The 23956-nt window shown below is 42.2% G+C and overlaps 1 protein-coding gene across 1 annotated transcript; it reads left to right on the plus strand.

Moving 5' to 3' along the window:
- Positions 1-6827: 6827 nt before the first annotated feature.
- On the plus strand, positions 6828-23593 carry LOC112561240 (phosphoenolpyruvate phosphomutase-like). The gene is made up of 8 exons (XM_025233590.1): positions 6828-7204; positions 15235-15296; positions 16670-16766; positions 17710-17922; positions 18319-18419; positions 18912-19109; positions 19428-19604; positions 19893-23593. Exons 1-8 carry the CDS (start codon positions 7138-7140, stop codon positions 19929-19931), a joined length of 954 nt encoding a protein of 317 aa, XP_025089375.1. The 5' UTR covers positions 6828-7137; the 3' UTR covers positions 19932-23593.
- Positions 23594-23956: the final 363 nt, after the last annotated feature.

Consider the following 23956-nt stretch of genomic DNA (forward strand, 5'->3'; position numbering starts at 1 on the left):
GAAGGCGAAATGTGACTGTGTACATGTGACCCAGCTGCCAGCCTCATGGGACACCAGGAACCCTCTGATCACAACAATGACACGGTGCAAGTAGGTCTGGTTTGGCCATGTGACCCGGCACGACACTTTGTCTAAGACTGTTTTTTATACCTTGGAGGAAAATACTTGCTTGCAAGCGTGTACAAGTGAACCTGTCCTCCACACAGCACAGGTCAAACAGTCAACCTTGTCAGGCGATGTGTTTATTCAGTTGTTACTCTTGACGACCAATACAGGCAGACCAGCTTAACCACTCGTCTTCTGGTACCATGAAGTGCACGATTGATCTGACTGATTTATTAATCATGTTTAATCTTGTCGAAGTATGTTCTCCAAAGGCACGACTTGGCTGTCTGTAACACCTGTTCATCAAGAAAGACAGGCTGCTTTTATACGAACTCATAGTTTGAATATACACTAACAGTCACTGTGTTCTCTTTGAGACTTGGCTTTTTCCAACTGTATTTTTTGCAAGATCTGTTCTTATGTTGAATCAAAACTTGTCAGACATGGTCTTTACCAAGCTTTAATATGTGTAATCATTTACATTTTTTTCTAATTACAGAGTAAAACACCGCAAGGTATATTTTCCCCAAATCTGGAATAATTGCGTATTTCTATCCTCGAGATACACACCTACAAATATCATCATGGACTGAAAGAGGTCAACAACGCAGACATCATGATGCGTCTACGTCATGAGGGCCTCAGCCAATGGGAGAACTAGAATCATATGTTAATGAGGTGTAACTGTATACACACGTGACGTCATGATTTTGAGTGGGGAAGAGGTATTGTAGGAAAGAGGATCGTATGTCTTACCCGGTTATTACATTTTTTAAAAGCCTCTGACTAGACCTTTAATGTTTAGGTCAGTGAACACGTCTTCTCCCCCGTCGACCCTGAGGGTATTTGCAGGTTGTACTTTTGTAGCAGTTGCATGAGGGGCAAACAGTGAGAATGACTGAGAGATCAGGTCGTTTCACACTAAACACACAAGGCTGCTGATCGATGTAAACCACACACACACACACACGAACGCAATAAAAACAGAGTAATTAAATTTGTGATTTTTTAAATTTTATTGCGTTTTTTGTATTTATTTTTGAAAGTTAGCAGTAACGACAAGGCTACGAAAAGTTCCCCACGCCCACATCCACTCACACCACCAGCACACACGATCGTATGTCTATATTTGTCTTAACACATTTTTTTTCTTCATTTATTTTTTTGAAAGCGCCTTTCTCTTCAAATCCATTTACACGTGCAGCTAGTGACTGCACAAACCAGTCTGGCTAGCCTACATTGACATAACCTCAGCTACGAGTGCACCAACTGTATAGTCTATTCTTCTTTGAAGATATGTTGTTGGAAACAGCGATGAAAAGAGCTGTTGTGGCCCACACAACGAGTGGTCAGGGGAGAGAGAGGGAGGGAGAGGCTCTCCGCCACGTGCTAAGTGGCTCACCAGAACGCGCGCGAGGTCTTGCGAAATCAGAGGTCTTGAACTCGCATCACACGACCTCTGTTTGCTCTGTTGCTAGGTTTGAGATTCACAGACAACGGCTCACTTACTGAAGAACTAGAAGCACAAGGTTTCCATGTTTGCTCAGTCGCTGTATTTGCCGGGGTCCATATTTGTGCTCTTCTCGATCAATGAGCTGCGAGGCGTTATCAGTAGCTGACTACTGATACTATTTTCTACTTTTAGCTCGCAATTCAAAAATATTTTGTCTGGCCCTGCTGGCCCTGTTAATGTTACTAATAATGCTTTTTGTTAGTGTCATCGTCTGCTGTTGAACGATCGAACGCCATTCACCAGGATTCCAAGTACATGACGTCACATCTTTTCAAATTGAAACGTGCACGTGCTGCTCTCCTATTGGCTGGTTGTTGTCGAGAAGATTCAGCTTTGTGTGCTGATCGTGCTTCCTTCTTTGTCTTCTTCCTTTCCGTTGTGTGGTCAGGAGAGATAAAGTTACTAAAATGCTCTGCAGTCATTATTTTCAAATTTCAAACTTGAAGCACAGTAGGTTAGCTTACATTACCTTAAATTACTATCACCACCAACCGGTAATTAATGCGTTGCATTATAATTATATTTATATCATGACGGCTATGCTGTCACTAGTAGGAGATAGGAATTGAGTTTCATTATACTATTATGGGAGTAGCAGTAGAATGTGCGGTCTGTCGTTGACTGAAAGGTGTACTTCATTATGCGTTTTTTTATAATGTTGTGATAATGCGAGACATTTGTAAAAGTTCGTGTTTACACAAGTACTCAAGTTTGACAACAGGCTAACAGTCAGACTCCACAGAAATGGTCAAACCTGTACCAGGATACAGAGTGTTGTTAAAGTGCATGGTCTTTGTGTTTAATGATCGTGCTGATACTGAAAATATTTATAGGTCTGTAGACAAGAACGGACATGAAGGTAGTTTACCCACATTTTTTTCTAAATAATTACTGAAAATCTAGGTAAACTATCCTCTTTTCATGCCCATTCTTCGTATGCAGACCTATAAATATAACTCAGCACAGAATGTGGTCAGAAGCGCTGGCATCGTGCACATGGAGTGGCTCACATTGTCAAGAATACAGTCAATGAGAGTCGGGGATGAAATATTCATTAGGAGAATTCGTTGCGTCTAGAGTCTGACCTTTTTGTGGTGGTTTTTGTAGGTTTGTCTCTGAAACCTGAGACAGGGACAGAATATTCAGATTTTTGGAAAAAGCAATTTGTACCGATGTCAACCAAATATACATTATTTATATACACACAAATTACTGTGCGCTCTTGCAAGCCGTTAACATCTCATCGTGCCTGAGAGACAAGCATGGCCATTCCTGAGGAGTCTCTACCCAGGGCTTTGACACAAAAAGTAGAAACTTTTGCACAAATTGCACTCATGTAGACCTTTAATGATGCAGACAATATCGAGTGGTAAGGACTGGCATTGTTGCCACCTGTAGAGGTCCCCGGTCCCAGCACGTGTGTAGTGCAGTTTACTCTGGCTTGCACAACCATCTTGACCCACATCATACATTTGCTCCGCAATCTTTGTAAACATTCTTTTCAAATTCAGGATTTTCCCCCTCAGAGTATCTTCCGTGAAACACTGATACCTCACAAACCATAAGGTAAACTTGAGAGTTCCGGGTAAAAAGTAGGATAGATGAGGGTAAAAAAAAAGAGAGACAACTTTCATGCCATCTTAAATTCCAAAGGAAAAAAAGGGGGGAACATGTATGACGGGAATATTTTGTTGGGGAAGACGGGAGGAAGGACGTTTGGGTTAGAGAACCTTGAGCAAGGGGTGAGTCAGGGACGAAGAACTGTCGGGACTGCCTGCTGTCGCCATGGAAACCAAAGGACTTTGTGATTGTACTGTTTTATATTGTCACTGTATTGTATTATCACTGTATTGCATTATCACTGTACTTTAATGTGTATTGTATCGTCACTATATTGTATCGTCACTATATTGTATTGTCAGTGTATTGTATTGTGCCTGTATTGTATTATCACTGTACCTGTACTGTATTGTCCCTGCTGAACGCCTGCAATGAGTCTGTTTTAGTACACCCCGGGTACACAAGAACAAGTAAAGTTGCACTATGACCTCAGCTACATGTGCTGCAGTCATAAAGGACTTGCTACACTGTGTACAGACTTCAAGCTACCACCAGACGGTCATAAAAAAACTCTCACAACCTTCATAAATTTTATTGTTCTGTGAAGATTGTTCCTGTTCGTTCGAAGTTTTTGTTGTCAAGAGACTCTCAGTGTATGTGAAATGTACCAAACCTCTCATTATTTCCAAATGTCACCTTTAAAATTAAAAAAAAAAAATTAGTCGACGTTACTATGAATAGTTATGTAATGTCGACTGAAGTTGGATGCATTCCCCTTCACATCCAGGAATCTGACTTAGAGGATCTGTTGATTGCTTATTTATGATGGTGTTAGTTATTTATGGAGTGTTTTCTTGTGTGGACACGTTTCCAGGTCGAAGAAACTTTGATAAAGTATTCATGAAAAGGGCGATAGAGTAAGTTCCCTCCCATCTCTCAATGCTTGTAGGGGGCAAAGGGCAAGACAGAAGAACATTCGTAGGTGGCAAAAAGTTTTTTGAAGAACTACACAGTTGGCGAAAAACGTCGTGGCAAAAATGTTCAAAGATGACAAAGAACTATGTAGATGAGAAAATAATTCATATGTATGCATAGTGAAAGACGGTATAGGTGGCGAAGAGCTTACAGGGGAGTTAACAATTACTTACCTGTAATCTCTGATCCGTTGACTATCTTCTTAGAAACCACACCTACACACGCACAGAGTGCAAACCCAGCCGACGACATATTTCAATGACCACAGGGTAGTAACTGAATAATTGGGGTGATAAACACACACACACATGTACCAGGTATCTACGTCATTACGTGGGAATTTATCCCCTCTCTAAGTCTCAGACCTTTGTCTTTATCTCTCCGTTGACCACCTCATAAAAAACACACATACGCCCCCACAGATTGCAAACCCAGTGAACAACATACTTATATTTAATTGCTCACCTAAAGCTGACCAGGCCAGTAACTGTATAATTGACTCTATAAACACACACAGACACACCTACGTACTCAGTGCCAGGTCTATTCACCTCATTGTCCGAGCTTTTATTCCTCCCTCGCCAACACTCAAACCTGTGTCTGCACCCCACCGCCTGGTGTAAAGAACGACAGGGTCACTACTTAAGTATCCTGAGACATTGCGAGCTCTTCCGTGACTGGTTTATTGTCAGGTGTTTGGAGGAGCGCGTGCCTTTAATTGCTCCCCTAGATCACCGAGGAGACGAGACACCTAACATGCCGATTCCTAGTTTTGCACCAAAGTCTTGCTTGGACCTGTCTGGCTTTCCTTGTAAAACATAGGGGACTAATATTAAAAATAATGAATCATCCAGCTTAACGAAATTTTAAAATGTTTGGCAAAGCAAGAATGCAAAATCTGTTCTTCATACATAGAAAAAATTGTTTCTTTTCTGTTAAAAATTGATTAACTGTCAGAGTCTGGACCACATATACTTACGTTGGAGCAATAAAAACACTTCGTCCTATCACACTGTGTGAACAGCATTTATACACAACACTAAGTGGTTTTCTTTGTCACGTGACCGCTGCTGCACCGTTAGCCTGTCTCGCCCACGTCATGCCCTCCACACAGAGGTCAGAGGGTAAAAGTGCATGTGCAGTTTAGTGTCGTGCTTCATCATGCAACACTCGACAGACTTCTCCTCTTTCACACCCCTTCGGATGCAGCTGTGTGTTTCGTTTTTTTTTTTTTTTACCCCCGAAGTTAACAACTACCCACAAGCGTAGCTCGATGTTTTATTTATTCAGAAAACAAAAATGTCTGTCATCTTGTTATAAACGTCTGCAGGTTCCTCTGTCTTCGACCAAAAGCACTCGCCATTTTACAGTTCCCGGAGTAGAAGGTTTGTCTACCACGAAAAGGCAGACGCAGACGTTTCCCTGGAAACAAATGGTTTTGTATAATATTCCCGGCAGGATTTTTACTTTATTGCCAACCCACAAACCGCAGTTTGCCCTCGTATTACCTGCAGCTCGCGCTGACTGACCTCAGTGTAAACGTGATAACACGGAACATAATTACATTCACTTGGAAAAGACGTGGAGCGTGAACGTTTACAGCCAATCAGCCAGTGGACGGCTGCCCCGAGAGGTCATGGCTAGCATTAGTTCCACCACTTATTTCGATGAAACAAAGGGGTTGGTGGGTCTTGTGTAGGATTTAGTTCACAGCATGTGCCTCAAGTAAATCCCGTTAAAACGTAGATATAAAGAGATTTAACTTCCCCCCTCTCTCATCATAGAAGGTGGATTCAAAGCACTTGCCCACCCTTTCTATTTCGCTCTCTCTCTCACACACACATTTTACTTGCAGAAAAAAAAATCACTGGTTTTCCCTGTGAGCAGGCGTCGAATCCAGAAAGGCGCGTGACGGAGCCGAGATCCGAACCCCATGCCCTAGGTTCTCAATTCCGCGGTGACAAACGCTTGAGCCTCCGCACCACACCAACCATTAGAGATACTAATAAAGAGGAGTCGAGACACAGGGGTGATTACAAACAGTTAAAGGTCAGAATAACAATAGTGCTAAGACGATAGAATGTGTAAGATATGCTTATATATTATATATATAAGGTGACCAGACGTTTCCTGCCGAGTCAAAGAACGCCGAAAAAGTGATTTTTAAAGACAACCGGGACATTTGATGGACTTGCCAGAAAGTGTGGGTGTGTGGGTGTTGCAAGCAATACATATGTTCATATTTTAAAATAAAAATCTAATTCAGTTTCTTGGATTGCTTAATTACTTTTTTTAACATTTAATTTCAGATACTCGTTGCTTTTCCAATTCGCACGAGCAAAACCTTTTCCACGTGACATAAAACTGATCACATTCGAGTGAACCATGGACGTGTGTAGGTGGACTGCTGTCTGTCTGCCGAGACTAACGCTTAGCTCTTGTGACGTTCTCCGCTGTTAGTCTCGGCGAGCCTGAACAAAGACTGTGACTAGACCGGAAGCTTTGTAGTAGCCTGTCTCGTTTTAGTAGCTGAGTGGAAAAAAAATCGTCTGCCAGCAGTCCAGTAATACAAGTTCGTGGCCGCTACCCGCTCTCCCCCGCCCTCATTCCCCCTTCCCACCCAGCCAGCGGCTTCCCTAACGACGTGGGCAACCCCCGGCATCGCACACTCACACACACAGCTCCAGCACGCGCAGGCCAACACAGACGTGCATGCACACACGGCTGGCTGCCCCTATCGCAATTCGCTGGCCCCTCAACTCCTGTCTAGGAAAAAGCAGTGGGACCACTGTCAGCGCACTAGTCGGCTGACACGGTGCACCACTCACACTTGGCCAAACTTGCAGCGCGTGAAGTACGCGTGTGTGCGTGCATGCGCTGTGTATGTGTGTGCGTGTGCTGTGAGCGCGTGCATTGACCTGCCTTTCATCACACGCAGGATAAACAGTTTTCTTGAAGTTCTCTCAACAGACTCCTCCATTCACATGGCCCTCGCTCCTCTCGTCTGTCTGCGACGCGCAAACAAACTTCTGTGTGCGCTGCACGGCCAAGGTAAGTCAATGTTCACAATAAATATATTCCTGGAAACACTCCTCTTTGTTTGTCTCTCGTGTTTCTGTCATTGTTTGAAAACATGCCTCTCTGTCTACTTTTCTCCTGTGAACTCCTCCCTGTTGCTAACATGAATTTGATATCGCTTTCGTCATCACACTCGCTAACCCTCGTTGTCATTCTCTTCTCTCTCCTTCCATTTCTGTGTCTGTCTCGCTTTGTTTCCGTGGGAATCTCTTACCTTCTCCCCCTCTCTCTCTCTCACTCTCACACACACGTACACTCACACTCTCTCACGCAAGCTGACGCATTTATCTGATTGTCTGTGCACGTGAGTCAGAACATTCAGTTCACAGAGTCTGCGGCCTCGTGTCCCGTTACCTGATGTGCACCTGTTCTTCCACTGTTAACAGGTACACTTACCGCCACTGAAATATTTAAAGGGGAAGGCGAGTCAAATGGTAACATGCACTTAAATGGTACTGACGATGAGAAAGGGCAACATCGGGTTGCAGGACGATCGTTTATTTACAATCGTATACTGACACCGGCTAAAATATTCTCGGGTACACGCTGAGTATTCTAGCTCTGTGGTACATGCTCCATGCACTCGTTTAGTGAAACTCAATACTCCATAGCTAATCCAGAAAGATGTGAAAATTAGTAAAATTTCTGTCCACGACTGACAGTCTTTGCTTTCCATATTCTCACACACTGGATGGGACGAGGAAACGAACTTTACTCGTTTATCAGCGAAGAAGGAATCGCTACACAAGATAAGAACACGTGGCTTTGCGCTTCCTCAGGGTTCGTTAGCGTAGCGGTCTCGGCTCATCACTACTCTTACGATTACGATAACGATAAAGCATCCTCGTTCTCGAGCCTACAGCATGCACAGAACGATTTACAAAAATTGTATCCCGAATATACATTACCTTGGTGTAGCTAGAGGGGGACTACTCTTTGCCCGTGGATGTGAGTCAAGCTGTGGTTCTGTTAAGCCACTTACTGTCTCTGAATAGTGTTCCTGTGCCTGCGCCATGTTGATTATTTTTTTATGGACCACTTCCTTGATTACAGGTCTCAACTTCCACATCCTCGCCATTTTCTCTGCTTTGATTTTGGATCTTTGTTTCATGGCATGGACTTAATTCTCTGGTATCTTTGCTCCATAAATGTTCTGGACTGTTAATGCAGGTTCTGTGCTACATATCTCTGTGAGAGCTGGAACAGGCAGTCATGTGTTCCTCAGTTCCTCATGTCAGGGACCATCTATGATTGCCATACTTCGTGAAAGGTTCATATCTGTTGGTGTATCTCTCTTTTCTACTTACTGACATATTTTGATGTCTGTACGTGTGAGTGTGTGTAATGTGAGGACAGCCCTGTGGGATGGTACCCACAGTGCTAATTGGTTGTCCTGGGTTCATATCTCGTCTTGGGAAAGCTGTTGTTTCTCTACATGTGGCATCTCTATCTAGACCTGTCGGAATCTGTAGACTTGTGGTATCAAACAGAAGCTAAATATAGCGAAGTTATCTCAAGCGGAAAGGAGTGTATATTTACAGCTACAGTTCCATTCATAACCATCGCGCATGCGCAGACTAAAGCCAGTTTTTGGATCATCACGTGACGAGCGAACAGGCCAATAGAAACATTCTTGGCTACAACTGGGCGAAAAAAAAAACTTGACTGAGCTCCTCTCATTGCCCTGAGGAAACAGTATTGTCTACTGATCGAGTTTCTCAATATTTTATGAGGAATAAATGTTACACTCTTCAAGCGCCCTTAAGCCCATCAGGTATACGCGACTACAACACCGCCATTGGGCCAAACACTTATGGAGAGGTTGAGGGGGGAGACAACGAGGTCGTTTTGTGGGGCGAGACAGGGAGGTTACTTTATAAGTATTTAGAGTAGGTGCCACAGATCGAGTGAGATCACAGACACGAAGAATGAGGAGTGAACACGAGCGCGCATGTACGTGCGTGCGACCTCTATACAGGGGAAATGGGGCAGCGATTTGGCAAACGGGTGGGTGGCAATGAGTTCTCTCCCCAGTTCAAATAAACTCACAGAGTGCACTGCTACCCGCTGTGATGTGGCCCGTGTACCTGTAGTCGTGACCTCATCTCTTCATCTAAACCTGAACATCGGAATCATTCCTCAGTTTGCTTACTTGCGACCTGGCACGTGCTGTCGGGTGTGGACGTGAACCAACATGCTTGCCCACCCAATCGAAGACTTTGCATGTCTATCTGGGTCTGTAGAACAATTATCAGTTCTCTGAACACAAGCAGAAGAACCTGTAATCACATCACGTGATACATCCGGGACTTTAGTGGAAGCAATCACCAGCCTACGCACCCGTTTGATACCCGGCTTGGCAGCTGCAGCATATCACTGACCTGTCGTAACCACCAGCTCATTATTTTCTATGAAGATGTTAGCTAATCAGATGTAAAATAATGTTAAATAGGTCTGAGTCATAAAGTGAACGAGAATGCGCGCGCGTGCATACAAACATTTGAAGCTGTACATGGCGCTGCTTCACATGTATGAAATTAGAGAGACGGCTGTATATTTAAGGTGAGGGGGATGGACCGGTGTTTTCACTACGGGTATATCACCAAGTCTAGCGAACCCCTCAACAAGTTCTACGGTTTTGCATGCGAGGTAGAGACAAGTGAACAATGGCGCCATTGACTCACAGAGAGAGATCGGGGTGGAGTCTGTTGGCGGTTCAGTTGGACAGGTCAAGGTGTTCGTGTACAAAGATACTAGATCACACTATTGGTGAGCTAAAACCGTTTGGTGTACATTACTGTCTGCATCACGCAAGCTGTTGCATGGTGTTCATATTTTCTCTCCGCTGTTCATTGGACCTTTGCGTCGAGCTGTGGCGCGTTGACGTCTGCTGGCCTGGCATATAATAATAACAACAATAAAAATAAAAATAAAAAAGCGCGTATATCGCTCAACATTTCAACCCAAACAGGTCGCACTGACAGTGTTTTTAGTGAACACTGCATTTGAATGAGAATGTGAATGTGGTCAGGTAGAGCGCTCCACCGTTCAGACCCGTGGAGGGCAAACTGCGGCCCGCGGACATCTTTGGACCTGTCCGTCTGCCAAACTGTGAAGTGCACTTCTTTACATTTCTTTTTTATTCAGCCTTGGCTAATTTTGTCGACATTCATTTTATAAAGTGCAACAGCTTTAGAACTGGGCAGTCCGTAACATTATGACATCCGTAGTATAAAGATAACAATTAACACGGCTGACAGAACATCCAGGCCGGCTGCCTTCAAAGAAAAGGCTGGTTTTAAGTTTTATTGTCAGCGAATTCAAACAGATGCACTTTAAACAAGAAATTTGGTAAATGAACACCATCATGGAACGTGTTTTTCAGTATTTTACCGGCTCGCCGCCTGGCTTAGAATTTTGAAACCAGCCCGCAAACAGAAAAGTTTGCCCACCCCTAGAAGCACAGACAGAGAACATACGTTGTCCATGTGTAACTTTGTCGGAGATATTAATAGAATTCGAAAGTCAGATGAGCAGCAGAGGTTCCCGGCAAGAGTGTGGACAGATGGCAGAAAAAATAGAAAGAGGAGGGAAGCAGTGAAGAACCGAGAGCAGGAAGGCGAGAGTTCTAATCAGTTCTTGTTTCAGTTGGAAGCCAGTGAAGAGCGGGTAGAAGTGGTGTAACATGTTTGGATTTGCAAGTTTGGTAAAGATGAGGCCTTTTTATTTTATTTTTTTTATCTTCGCAGAGTTTTAAGCTTATTTTTGGTCATCCATTACCTGGCATCCAAACACAACACGCTGGAGGACCGATGCCGGTCAACACGACCTGACAACATCAACACCGGATAATGACAGGTTTCCGTCCCGCTAGTTCAGATTCTTGCCACAACTTCTCCCCTACAAGTGCACAGCAAGCTGTTGCCACCGACTTGCACAGAATGTTCGAGATTTCGACTGTAGCGCTGACTAGCGGGTGAGACTTTGCGAGGACGTCTTGGGTTGCAGATGGCCATCGATCATCCGGGCATCACATGTCAAAATCCTGTTGTAAGCCGGACAACAAGATCCCGGCCCCAAGACGCAAGCTGGCGGAAATCCCTTCTTGTCTACTTGGATCCCTAAGTATATCTGTATTGACCAAGCTGTCAGTGGTCTGACCTCTGACCTTCTGAGCTGTTCAGATGACTGCTTGTCAGCTGCTTGAGTCGTGAGCTTTATTATACTTTCGTTAGAAGCATGATTATCTCTTCCTAGAATTGAATTTCAAAACGTGGTATAGCTACTTCCTGTCGTTTATATGAATCTGCATCTTTAAAAATCCGTTAATGAATTGTCTGTCAGCTTTGACGCCTCTCAGCAAATATCAAACGGCATAATTGTAATTATAATTATAATGTTTATTTATAGAGCCCCAACTCCGCCAGAAGAACGATAGGCTCGGGTTCCTTTAAACAAATGAAGTCGCACGAGCACACACTTATCAGCAGAACTCCAGAGAAATGTGTGCCGAGGTGGAGATAAGAACTCACGACACCAGAGTCTCATGGTGACAGGCACTTTTAGCCAGTGAGCCACTCACCGTCCTGCTTGTCTCTAGCGCTTGTCGTTATTGGCCAGCAACAAAACCAACAACGATTGCTATTAACCAAAGCCAAATTTTAAGCTGTTGAATGCTAATTGGTTTTCGAAATGTATTTAAAAACGGACAATCTGGAGCGTTAGTCTGATCTCACCCCGGAAGTAGCAGTTATAAAGCGGGATGTTAATTATTGTTCTTACAAACCTGAAAACGAGGCTGAAAAAAAAACCTCCCAGCGAATTCGCTTTTATGTGGAGAAGCTGCAAGACACAAAGGTTACAGAAGTCCTCGAGACCACAGTTGGAGGAAAATTCGTGGCACCGAACCTGATGAGGCTGGAAACACCAAGGAGGTGCTACTGTCAACAGCCCAAGAAATTCTAGGGCGACAGGGGAATAAGGATTGGATACCCCGTCTGTGTTTAGGGGAATGGGAGGATGTTGGCTGGATCCTATGTATCCATCCTTTTGTACAGTTATGTTACGAGAACTTTGAATTTTCTCTTGGGATCTGTCCCCATGCACGAAATACCTCAGGGACATGTACCAGGTCACTTGTTCCTACAAAGATTTATTGCTGAGGATTGAAAACCTGGCTTCCTTGTTGCCTTGTGACTCTTCGTCCTCGCTGATGAGGCCTCGGTGCAGACTGAACGCTGGAGGTAAAAGTAGACAAAAATGTTTAACCGCCCATTGGATATAACCGAATGGAGTGTTCACCCTCAAGGTGAGCAATGGTGCACGACAAGTCTGTGTCAATCCGGTCTTTGTGTCCCACTCTGGGCTTGTAGCCAAATAAAGCAAATAAAAAGTAAAGTGCTCTCTCTCTCTAGCACGTGGTTCTTCTGTGCACGTGGCACTTGTTCACAGGGTCGGCCGCTTTCCTGTCATGTACTCTTAGTTGCTGGATCGGTGTAAAAAGCCACTCTGCCACCACCCGCTCTCTTTCAAAACCTCTACACACACACACTTACCTACAAACTCACCTGCTTGCATACACCCTACTTATGCGTATACACACACACACACACAAAACAAAACAAAACACACACACAACCGTCAACACCTCGTCTGTCGATGAGAACAGACATCAGACCAACGTTGAGAGCGAGGAGAGACCAGGATGAAAGTTCAGTTTTAAACTCCATGTCCCTGACCTGAGGACAAACTCAACAGTAGGTGTTGTGACGTCAACATAAGGTAACGGAAATGACTGACGTAGGTCACGTAGGACGCCAAAGGTCAGAGTTCGCACACACACCCCGAACCACAATCCGCAGCCCAAACACAACATACAACCCGGAACACACTCCATAGCAAATGTAGTTCCAGCACATCCAACAGACGGCGCCAGTCGCACTGGAACGATGACTGAGCCAGCACGCGCAAAAGTTCACTGATCAACAAAGGTCAAGCGGACGCGAAGCTCTCGGATCGATTCTCCTCATGAACCGTATTCCTCCCCTTGATTCATTTGATGAAATGGGAGGTGGAGGTGGTAGGCTGGGGTTGGGGGTAGGACACTGAACGACCTTTGTCCGCCCGGTGCTCTCCCTGTTGAAGGGAGAGAGCAGAATGCCGCACTGGGTTCTTGTACAGAAACTGTGTTTTGCTAATGGCGAGGGCCTTGTTTTTCTAGGGGGAGACCTGCCCCCGATTAAAAATAAAAAAGCAAAGTAACGACAGGTGTAATGCGTGCGCAATATCGGGTCGGCTGGTTGCTTGGTTGGTTTCTTCGAAAAAAGAAAGAATTCACGAACATTGACATCAGAAGCTAAAGGGTGAGGAAACTGAAAGACGGGGAGACAGTCTTGGACGGTCGGTCCTGAGAATAAGTCACACGATAAGTCACCCAGGGATAAATTCACGACCCAAAAGATCAGGCCTGAACCTATGTCTTTACGACCCTCGGTGTAATGCTGACAGGAGCTCTGCTTCCGGTCTACTCCTAGGCTTTTGATTGGTCAGTTCGTCTGGAGGGAGAAATATTTTCGCCTATTGGTCAATTCTCGTTTAATGTCGGGATATCCTCGGGATAACATTCCTAGGGCTCATGAACTTTCGTTTCAACCAGGTCTTCAACAGGTGAACATTGTATGCAAATCTCTCTTCTTCCTTATCCTTCTTTTCTGTCACTTGTACTTCCGCGGCTTCAGGACTGATCCCAGCTTCCCAACAGCTCAAAGGCACTTCCAATATTTTATATACATATAACATTACTCGAGAAAACTCTGCAGAGAACCTAAGCCTGTTGTAGGCGTTTTCAAGTGTAAGACCTTCTCGTATGATGAGGATGATCAGTGTCTCACTCGTTAGAAGTTAGAAGTGAGAAGCCCCATGAACACACAAAAGTAGTTTGAATTTGAATACAAAATTCTGTTAGATCACTACGCGTGCACACACACACACACACGAACACAGGAGATGCGACAGCTCGTCACATTCTCTCTCTCACACACACACACACGTGCAAACACACTTTTGACTGGTGGAGTGGTCTAGTACTTACCAACATACACATGAGGGCAACAAGAATGAGTGCCAGTCACGGCCTGTATATATCTATATCAATGACTTTGTTCCCCAGTCGCTCTCTCTCTCTCTCTGTGAATGCGGATGTATTTGTATGCACTACAACCTTTAGTCTTGTGTCTCCCCGCGGACGTGCACAGGTGGACTGCCGTCTGTCTGCCGAGACCAACGCTTAGTCTCTTGCCGCTGTTAGTCTCGGCGAGCCTCAACAAAGAATGTGACTAAACCGGAAGCTTTGTATATGCATATCTAGGTTCACCATCTAGATGACGACCCACATTGAATAACTCAAATTCTCTTTCTCTCTTTCTCTCATATCAACGCACTACTTTGTGTGCGGACTGACCCAACATCCGCGTGTACACGCAGCAAGTTCAGACATCACTATGACAACTACTAACACCCACCACCCCTTTATCCGTCGCTATCTCTCTCTCACATGTTGTACTTCCGTTGAAAGACTGATCCCAGCCTCCCAGCAGGTCAAAGGCAGGTCTCAGCACTTCATGATCAACGTCTCTGCTTCCGGCCACCCATCTGATGCTCCAGTGCACGTGAAAGTTCACGACCTCTTCGTCTCCTACTGCAAGCACGCGCACTGCAAGGGGTAGAAGGGGTGGGGGACTCTCTAACATCTATTTCGCAGCATTCTTCTGTTTCTGTGACATTCTAGAGACTTTGTCTATCAGTCTCTCTGTCTGTCTGCCTGTCTGTCTGTCTGTCTGCCTGTCTGTCTAAATCCATGTTTTGTGTTCTGTGCGTGTATTACCTGTTCAGTTAGCTGTCTAATTAGCTGTGTTCAGTCTAATTAGCTGTGTTCAGTCTAGTTATGTCTGGCTGCCTGGTTGTTTTGTTATATACAAAAAGGAATTTTTTCTCCCATTTTCCAGCAAAGCGGGTCACGTGTTTCAAGTGTCAGGAGCGGCATTACGTGACGAATGGCGGCGAAAAGGTGAGTTGTTGACAGCTTGTCACTCGTCAACACAAACACACACTATGGAACTTTATACAAAACATCCATATGAGTGGTGACATGAAATTTGGCGAATCTGTGTTAATATGTGTGTTGTATGTGAAGTTGGACACATCACCCAGACAAGTAGAGAAGGACAGGAAGACTCGCTCTCTCCCTCTGTGTGTGTACACGTGCGTGCGCCGGTCTGTGCCAAGGATATATCCAACAAAGAACATGCAGCTGTCTCCCTCTCCAAGCAGTTTTTCTTCTTTACTGCCCTCTCGTTGTGAGTGAGGGGCAGCGGTGTCCCCAGGTAGCTGTCAGGATCATGGATTAATTAAGTCTGAGAAGTTACGGCCATTGCAAACTAATGTTTACTGCGGACATCGCATGCTCACCTCCCTGCCCGTCCTCTCAACCCTTTGCCTGTTGTCTTTATACAGGCGGTAATAAACCTAGTATTCACGCGCTAACGTATGTAATCAGGAGATCAAGCACACACACGCACATAGGTAATCAGGCACGCACGTGCACATAATCAGATGCTCACAGGGGTCATAGGGCATGCACTTACACAAGCTATCTTCCACAATTGCGCGTTCACGCACACACTCACTCGGATGCATGGTCATGAAGTTCACTAATTCATTGAATTAAATTAAACAGTGCAAGCCTTTGAAGAGTCATAGGTCCCGACATTTTAAAAAAAACCTATAATGAGCGAACATAAACCTGTCCTTCCTTGCTGGCCACACCTGTGATCAACGACAGACACAAGGTTTATGGAAATCAGTGTGTATAATTTTATTCCCTTAATTCTCTTTTCGCCCAAGCTGTCTGTGTGTAGGGGGAGGAATCTGGAGGGTAAGAAAGTAGAAAAGACAGGTAAATGGGACGCCAGGTGTCGTTAACGGGCGACCTCGTGAACCTTTGTGAAGGCTGATCGATGACAGGTTGACATCCACACGTTTACACTTTACCTGTGACTGGAGGTTGTATGGCCTCCGACTTACCCCGCAGCCACATTTACAGGAACAAAAATCATTCAGTTAATCTGTTTTAGAATATTTTTTAAAAGAAAGTCTGCAGGGGAGAATTTTAAGGAAGTCCTGGTTTTTTTTGTTTTTTGTTTGTTTTTTTCTCTCTCTCTCTCTACCATACCTCCTACTATCCATATTTCGTCAAGCCTTTGCAGAAGCGAAGACGAGGGGACGGTTGGGAAAACAGAAAACGTGAGAATAATTAAATTTTAAAGGATATATCGGTTTAATAGGCATATTTGTTGTTTTCATGCCTTTTTTTCTCGCAGGAAATCCCCGGTCGGTCAAGAGCTGTTGAGAATAATTTTAGAGTTTTTTATTTGTGTCCAGAAATCAACCCGGCTGAAGAAAATGCTGCTGTCCTCAGACCTGGAGTTTCTGATGGAAGCCCACAGTGGCATCAGCGCCCGCATCGCAGACGAAGCAGGTGAGTGCAGCCATCCCACCTGAATCATCTCCCCCTGCCACAGCACAATTCTCTCCCTTACCCTTTCAACAAGCCGACACGGCTGAACAAAGCAGACAATGACAGCCAGAGGCACTTGACACAGAGAAGAAAGGGAGAGGATTAAATTAAACAGAAGATGAAAGGGGCGAGAATGAAGGACAACAAATAAACAGAGAAAAATAATATGGTCAAAGAAGAACATCTGCAAACACGCATGGTCTGTTACCATGGGGCATTCACAACAACGTCATTAAATATTTACCCGGTTAATTGTGTGCTTTACTCTTTGGCCTATTAAAATTTTTATAACCCCCTCCATTCAAGGGAAAAAACTACAAACGAAGAGTTTTCAAAACTTCTTCAAATAATTTGTATGGACAGCGCTAAAGTTTTGTTGCTTTATGTATACCCACGGTGCTAGGTAGCTTTGCCTTAGTGAGAACAACAGGAGGTGATGCAAGTTCCCACTGGTTGTAAAAAGTTATTTTTTTTTAATGATTGGGTAAAGCTCAGTGCACGATACTCTTTCTTCAAATCTGGGTAAGTATTCCGCTTCCATTCTCGATATGCAGGCCTACAAACATTGCTATGTACAAAATGCAGTCCAGGTTGTGACCTCACCTTTGTACAGAGTTACACCTAATTAGCATGAGGTCCTAGCTCCCCCATTGACTGAGACCTTCACATCCTATACATATCCAAGTACAATCCTGACGTCAGTGCTGCTGACCACCTTCTGCGCATAGTGATGTTTGAGGGCATGTATCTCGAGAACAGAAGAAGGGTGTTTGGGGTGTGTCGGGTGGAATAGCATTGTGCATCTAGCTTTATTGTTAGACAAATTGACATCTTACGAGTCCCTTAAATAATGAACAATTAATTGAACAACTAATTAATGAACAACTAACCCTGTGATTGGAAGGTTTCAAAGGAATCTGGGCCAGTGGTCTGTCCATATCAACACAGCTAGGAGTGCGCGACAGCAACGAGGCGTCGTGGACACAAGTGCTGGACGTGCTGGAGTTCATGAACGACGCTTGTGATGTCCCCATCCTCGTGGACGCCGACACAGGCTACGGCAACTTCAACAACGCCCGGCGGCTGGTCCGAAAACTTGAAGAGCGTGGAATTGCGGGTACTTATGTCCAGGGGTATTTTGTGGATGTGGCGCCAATGATTTTTTGAGGTTTTTTCGGAAATGATTGAATGATAGAGTCTGGGTGATTGAGTGCTTAAGTCTGGGTGAATGTCTGTCAGCAAGAGAAAGAAATGAGTGGAGGGGAGAGAGAGAGGAAGAGAAGAAGAAAATCTGTCATTGTACATGATAAATTTTCTGGTGACATTTACACGAACTTCTTTTGTAACACCAGAGGACTCAGAAGAGTACCTTGTTAATAAGGAGTACTTTATTAAGCAATGAAATGAAATAGCATTTACAACTGCGGGGTTTGTTTGTTTGTAGAAGAGAACAAAAGAGTGTGAGCTTTTTTTAAAAAAAAAATAGAGATTAAATAGGGAACCACTTGTCTAGGTGCTGCTGTGGAGGACAAATTATTTCCAAAGACAAACTCCTTACTGGATGGACGGCAACAACCCCTGGCAGACATCAAGGAATTTTCTCTTAAAATAAAGGTATATTTCCTAAAACCTGCTAGCTTTGAGGCCTGTAATGTCTTAGAGACCATGTGTAATAACTAAGTGCTTTAGTCACAGCCACACTTAAAGCAGTTTTAATATTTATGGTTGTGGAGGTAAAATACTTCACCTTTCATAGTTTATTATTGTCTGTAGTGGTTTTAAATGCGTTACTTAGTTTCTTTATATTGAAACAACATACTGTTTCTCCTTTTTTTTTTACAAAGTACAGCCAACATTTTTTTTTGAAAGAAATATGCTTTTCAGTTTCTAAACCTGTCACAGACTTGTGTATCGCAACAAGAAGACGAAAGTAGATGATGTCAATAGGTCATAGTTTCCTACCCTTGTGATTAAGTCGTCAGCAAACACTATCAATCTAACCCTATAAAAATCATTAATATTTACAGTACACCCGTGACTGTAACTAATGAAGACTCTCTACAAACTAAGTATTGAGTGTAAATAAAATATTTGGATTGTTTGCAGGCCATGAAGGACACGGCTCGTGACCCTGATTTCTGTGTAGTGGCGCGGGTTGAAGCCCTGATAGCAGGCTGGAGCATGGAGGAAGCCCTTAAACGGGCTGATGCATTCCTGGAGGCTGGAGCAGATGCCATTCTGATGCACAGCAAACGGAAAGATCCCTCTCAGATAGAGGAGTTCATGAAGCTGTGGAACAACAAGGTCGGTTCATTTGTGTGCTTGCAAGAAATATAGGTGTGTGCGTGCGTGTGAGAAAGAGAGATGGAGTTATGCTCTCCTGTTTTTTTTTTACTTGACTAAATCCTTGAATTACATTCCATAGTAATTGTTAATGACAATGATGATTTATTCATTGACCAGACACCAAAAGAGCTCCATGAATATTTATAATTATGGAATTCCAGAGTTAAGTGTTTTTCTGTGGAAAGATAGGTTTACATGACGAATACTTATAATTTCTTATACAAGTGTACCATTGTTTTGGTGAGTAAAAATGTGACTTATTTTCCCAAACATCAGGGGCCTGTTGTCTTGGTACCCACAACCTATTACACAACACCAACAGATAAGTTTCGAGAATGGGGTGCATCAGTAATCATCTGGGCCAACCACTCTGTGCGGGCATCAGTTCTGGCCATGCAAAATTTGACCTCGAAAATCTACCGTGATCAGTCAGTGGCTAACGTGGAAAAAGAGGTATAAACATATCAAGCTTCAGGACTTAGAATATATATTCAACCACGAAATATACTGCTTTTTTAAAACCATTTTATGCAAAGTTGAAAGTCACCAATAATCATTTGTAATAAACTTTGCTTCTTTTGCAGACAGTTAAAGGTATTCAATCAATGGAACTGTTTCAATAACCTGAGATGTCACCTGCTTGCACAACAGCACACAATAATAAACTATTATAAATGGTTTTATGATAATCAGGATTTTTTTCTTTTAGTTCTTCCTATCTTTTAATTTTTTTGCCTGCAGATTGCCACTGTAAAAGAGCTATTTCCGGCTGACACGTGACGATGAACTGAAAGAAGCAGAGGAAAAATATCTTCCCAAAGCTTAGCAAACATCATCTCAAAACTTATATTAAAAACTGCTTAGAGTTTGGATCAGCAGCCAAAAGCTGGGTTTGATTTTAGAACGGAAAAAACCCCAAGCATGTACAGATCTAACGCTATTTAAAAAAAAACCCTGAGGCATATGCAATGGTGATAATGGAAATGTCAGAATACATATTGTTTCTCCTTTTGTGAAGACATTTATGCTGGAGCCATAGTTATGAAGTGAGGGTAAGTCATTGTCACGGAGCAAAATGGAGAAATTAAGGGTGTCTTCTTGTGTTGTGAAGTGGTCTTCAAAGCCAGTAGGTGTTTATTCTATTTTACCTTATAACATCTTTGCTACTGCTTTGTAATTATGACTCTAAAGGAAAAGCAATATCAGTGAATTCTGGACTATGCTTCATCTCTATGGAGACAAAACTCCGATGCTCTTGATTTCCTCATGTTGCCCTTGGGCAACAACTTATTCTCACTAATAACTATACCCTGGCAGAAACAGGATCAAAATTTTAACATTCCAGTTCTGTTTGTGTATTTACTTTATGTCAAAACTACATCTACCACCATCTGAGAAGTCAAGGGGAGAGAATTGTTTTCTTTTATTTTCCCAACACTCATTCAATACCTAGTATTTCTTATGCACATTAAAAAAAAAAAAATTTTCATTGATGGAACAAATAAATGCGAAAAGAGCCACTTCAGTATTGAAATGTATGCACTTAGACTACCATAAAACAGGAGCACTTGATTCCTCTAATACAAGATGTTATACATTTGAGTAGCATGGTATCCGACAGATGTGATGTGAGGTGATATGGCATCATATATGATATGAGGGCTAATGTAAGGCAGTAAAACATGCATGCAAGTGTGTTTGTTGCACATGAAATACTTGATCGGAATAAAGAACAAAAGGAAATCATGGGAAATAAAAGAAGAAATGGATGTTAACATAGGAGATCAAACTTTGAGAAGAGTTGGGCAAGTTGGGCAAACAAAAATAAGTATTATCAGGAAGGACTATCCTATGGGGATAGTAAGGCTATCCAGTTAATAAGCTTGCATGGTAGCCCTCTGTAGTACTTTGTAAATGACAATTGTAAAGTCTGTATTAATTTAATTTAATTTTATTTTATTTTAGTCCATCATGAGGAAGAAAACTTTTGATGCATTTATTGGTAAATAATGGTTCTACACACAGTGTAGTTTGTTGTAAGTTGTGTTGCAGAATTTTTAGGGTTCTCGATAGGTAGACCACAACATTTGTTAGCAGATGTACTAAAGTCTTTACTTCTAATAAAGCTAATTTTACCAGAGCAGTAGCACAAGCATAAGAATGAAATATTATTTCAGGACTGTTATTTTAGCAACATTTCAATCAACTCACAGGTCTGTAGAGTCTATGTCAAAATACTACCAGCAGTGTACTTGACTATGTTCATTATGTGTATACTGTTATTCTCAAATTCTTTACACATATTGGACCAAGGATGCGTATAGGATATAACAAAAAGAAAAAGGGCAATCTTGGTGTATTAATTCACAGAACAGTTTACAAAAGATGTATCTCACACAGTGGAGTCTTACTTTACCATCAGCCCTTTTATATATGTGTATAAACTATTTTTTTTTTTTTACCTCAAACATTCTGTATATTCTCACAGGTCAAAGTGAACACTATATGAGCTGTGTTTGACAGTTTGAAAAGTCAGTTTTGTGCTTTATTGTATTTTGTTGCATCTAATATACCAGATCCTTCTCATGATGGCAGATGCCCTCATGTGTATATGTCAGATATCGTAAGCTGAGAAAGAAATTCGACTCAAATACCGTAAACTTCAGGGACTTTTTACCCAGCGTGCGGTTCAAAGAGTGATGCGGCTTGTTTGCGGAATTATTCCGCTTCCAGGAGCATCAATCGTCTGTTGTAGCTTCTCTGTAACTTCAAATCTCGTGTTTACTGTTCATTAATTTTTGGTGTTCCTTGCTCATATTTTAAAAATCAAAGCCGCATACAATAGAAGTATCAGTCGCTGAAGCAGACACACACTCATCATGCCGAGCGCGATATCAAAATGCTCACGATACAATTTTCTAGATGCAGGTGATCGATCAGGTCATTAAAAAAGGCAATCGAGCCGCTGCACAGGAGCTTGGAATAATGACGATGACGATACTTAATGAATGTGATTAACATAAGAATATTTTTGTTGTATATATTTGTGGCTTATTTTTGTGAATAGAGAGTTTAAAAAAATAGTGGGCGTGCAAGTCAGGGTTGTCTCTCTTTAGATGCTTAATTACAGATTTACAGTTACTCCTAGAACTAATTAGAAACATTTCCCTAGAGTCCTTTATACAAGTCTGTTTGCAACCTGTGTGAGTGAAAATTTCATTATAGGAATACATTTAGTAGAAAGCTGTAATTTGAAAGAGAAAATAGTAGCCAACATGCTTACATGAGAGAGATCTTAATGGACTTCTATCACAAGCAAAATCATGGAGAATTAGTGATACAGGAGTAATTTCCAGTCTAGATATGAAACAAATACAGAGCTTTACTGATATTTTGCCTTAGCACCATTGTGCCTCATGTTGATTTATTGAAACTGTTTCCAATGTGTGAAACCTGCTCATAGTTCATTTTGAAATCATATTTGCCATCCTTTGTGCACCTACATATTACTTTCTGTAATACTGTCTTGCAAAGGCAGTAAATAACTATATCAAAACATAAATTATAAAAAAAGCTAAAATAAATGTATTTGAACTTTAAATGTATTGTGTCTAAATTTGTTTTGACACAGTACTGTATATTCTTTCACATGAAACCAGCCAGTGGGTATAATTACATGGTACTTTGTGTTTTTTGATGTTCATTTTGCAATACGTCTTTTTATGCTAAATTCAGACCATCATAGCATAACAAGTTGGTGATGCTGTCTTCCTCAATTTTTATCTTGGATAAATATCATTTTCTAGTAGCTTATGATTTGTATTTTCAATTGTGTCTTCTATGTGAAATACCATTCCTGCTAACTGTATGTAAAGATGGGCAGGGAAAGTATTTGTTAAAGCAGTTGATACTGTTTTTAAAAGGGAACTTCAGTAATGATTGCTAAATGTATTGGGCATAAATAAGTTAATGACTAGAGCACTAACATCCAGGGTGAAGGCATGCACAGCAGAGAGTTAAAAACCTGCTTTTTTCCCCCAAGTAGACTCGTTTGTTAAACAAGTTCATGACTCCCTGAGAGTGAAGGGGGTTAGAAAAAAATGACAGCGAGGAGCACTATCCTTACAATAAAATGACACATCACTCCCCAGATTTAAAGGCTTCTGTACTACCTTTACCAGTTTTCATCACCAATTTATCATCAGTTGTTGTTGGCACACACAAGTATTGATGCATCTGCTTTTGACGTGTTCATTTACATTTCATGTCATACTCACCTGAATGTTTCATATGCGGGGTTTTACATAATTTTTTGGTCATTTTAATGTTGTAGTGTACTTTAAAAAAAACAAATCTCAAAGTGAATGTTGAGACCAAGGGAAAAACAAGTTCAATGGGAAGTTTTTTTCTGATGGGTAAACAATAAAATCAGCAAATCACCCACTTCCCAGGTTTTGTATCATTTCATGGCATGTTGACTGAAATTGTTTCAGACGAAAATGTTTTTCGCTTGCGTTTTTATAGAGTGAAAATTTTCAAACTATATTCAATTAGGTTTTAAGGAAATTATCCCATTTATTATGGGATACATTAAATCTAAAAAATATGGAGATATTGCTGCCCTCAACATCTATATTGATATTAAACAACACATTAGCTGCCTTAGAAACTGCTCATGGTAAGTAAAGTTTTGAATACAGCTAGAGAAAAAGAATTAACCACAGTTAATTGTTCAGGAAACTAGTATGTCATCTATTTGTCCCATCCTAATGGTGCTGTTAATAAGTTTCTTTTTTAAGGTTGTC

The sequence above is a fragment of the Pomacea canaliculata genome, linkage group LG4, assembly GCF_003073045.1.
Source record: "Pomacea canaliculata isolate SZHN2017 linkage group LG4, ASM307304v1, whole genome shotgun sequence".
In the NCBI taxonomy this organism is placed as follows: Eukaryota; Metazoa; Mollusca; class Gastropoda; order Architaenioglossa; family Ampullariidae; genus Pomacea; species Pomacea canaliculata.

Bases quoted from the DNA above. Each gene is read 5' to 3' on its own strand.
- LOC112561240 (XM_025233590.1), top strand. From the start codon at position 7,138: ATGGCCCTCGCTCCTCTCGTCTGTCTGCGACGCGCAAACAAACTTCTG. The intron at 16,767-17,709 runs GTGAGTGCAGCC...TGTGATTGGAAG, and splicing joins CCGCATCGCAGACGAAGCAG to GTTTCAAAGGAATCTGGGCC. The intron at 19,110-19,427 runs GTCGGTTCATTT...CCCAAACATCAG, and splicing joins TGAAGCTGTGGAACAACAAG to GGGCCTGTTGTCTTGGTACC.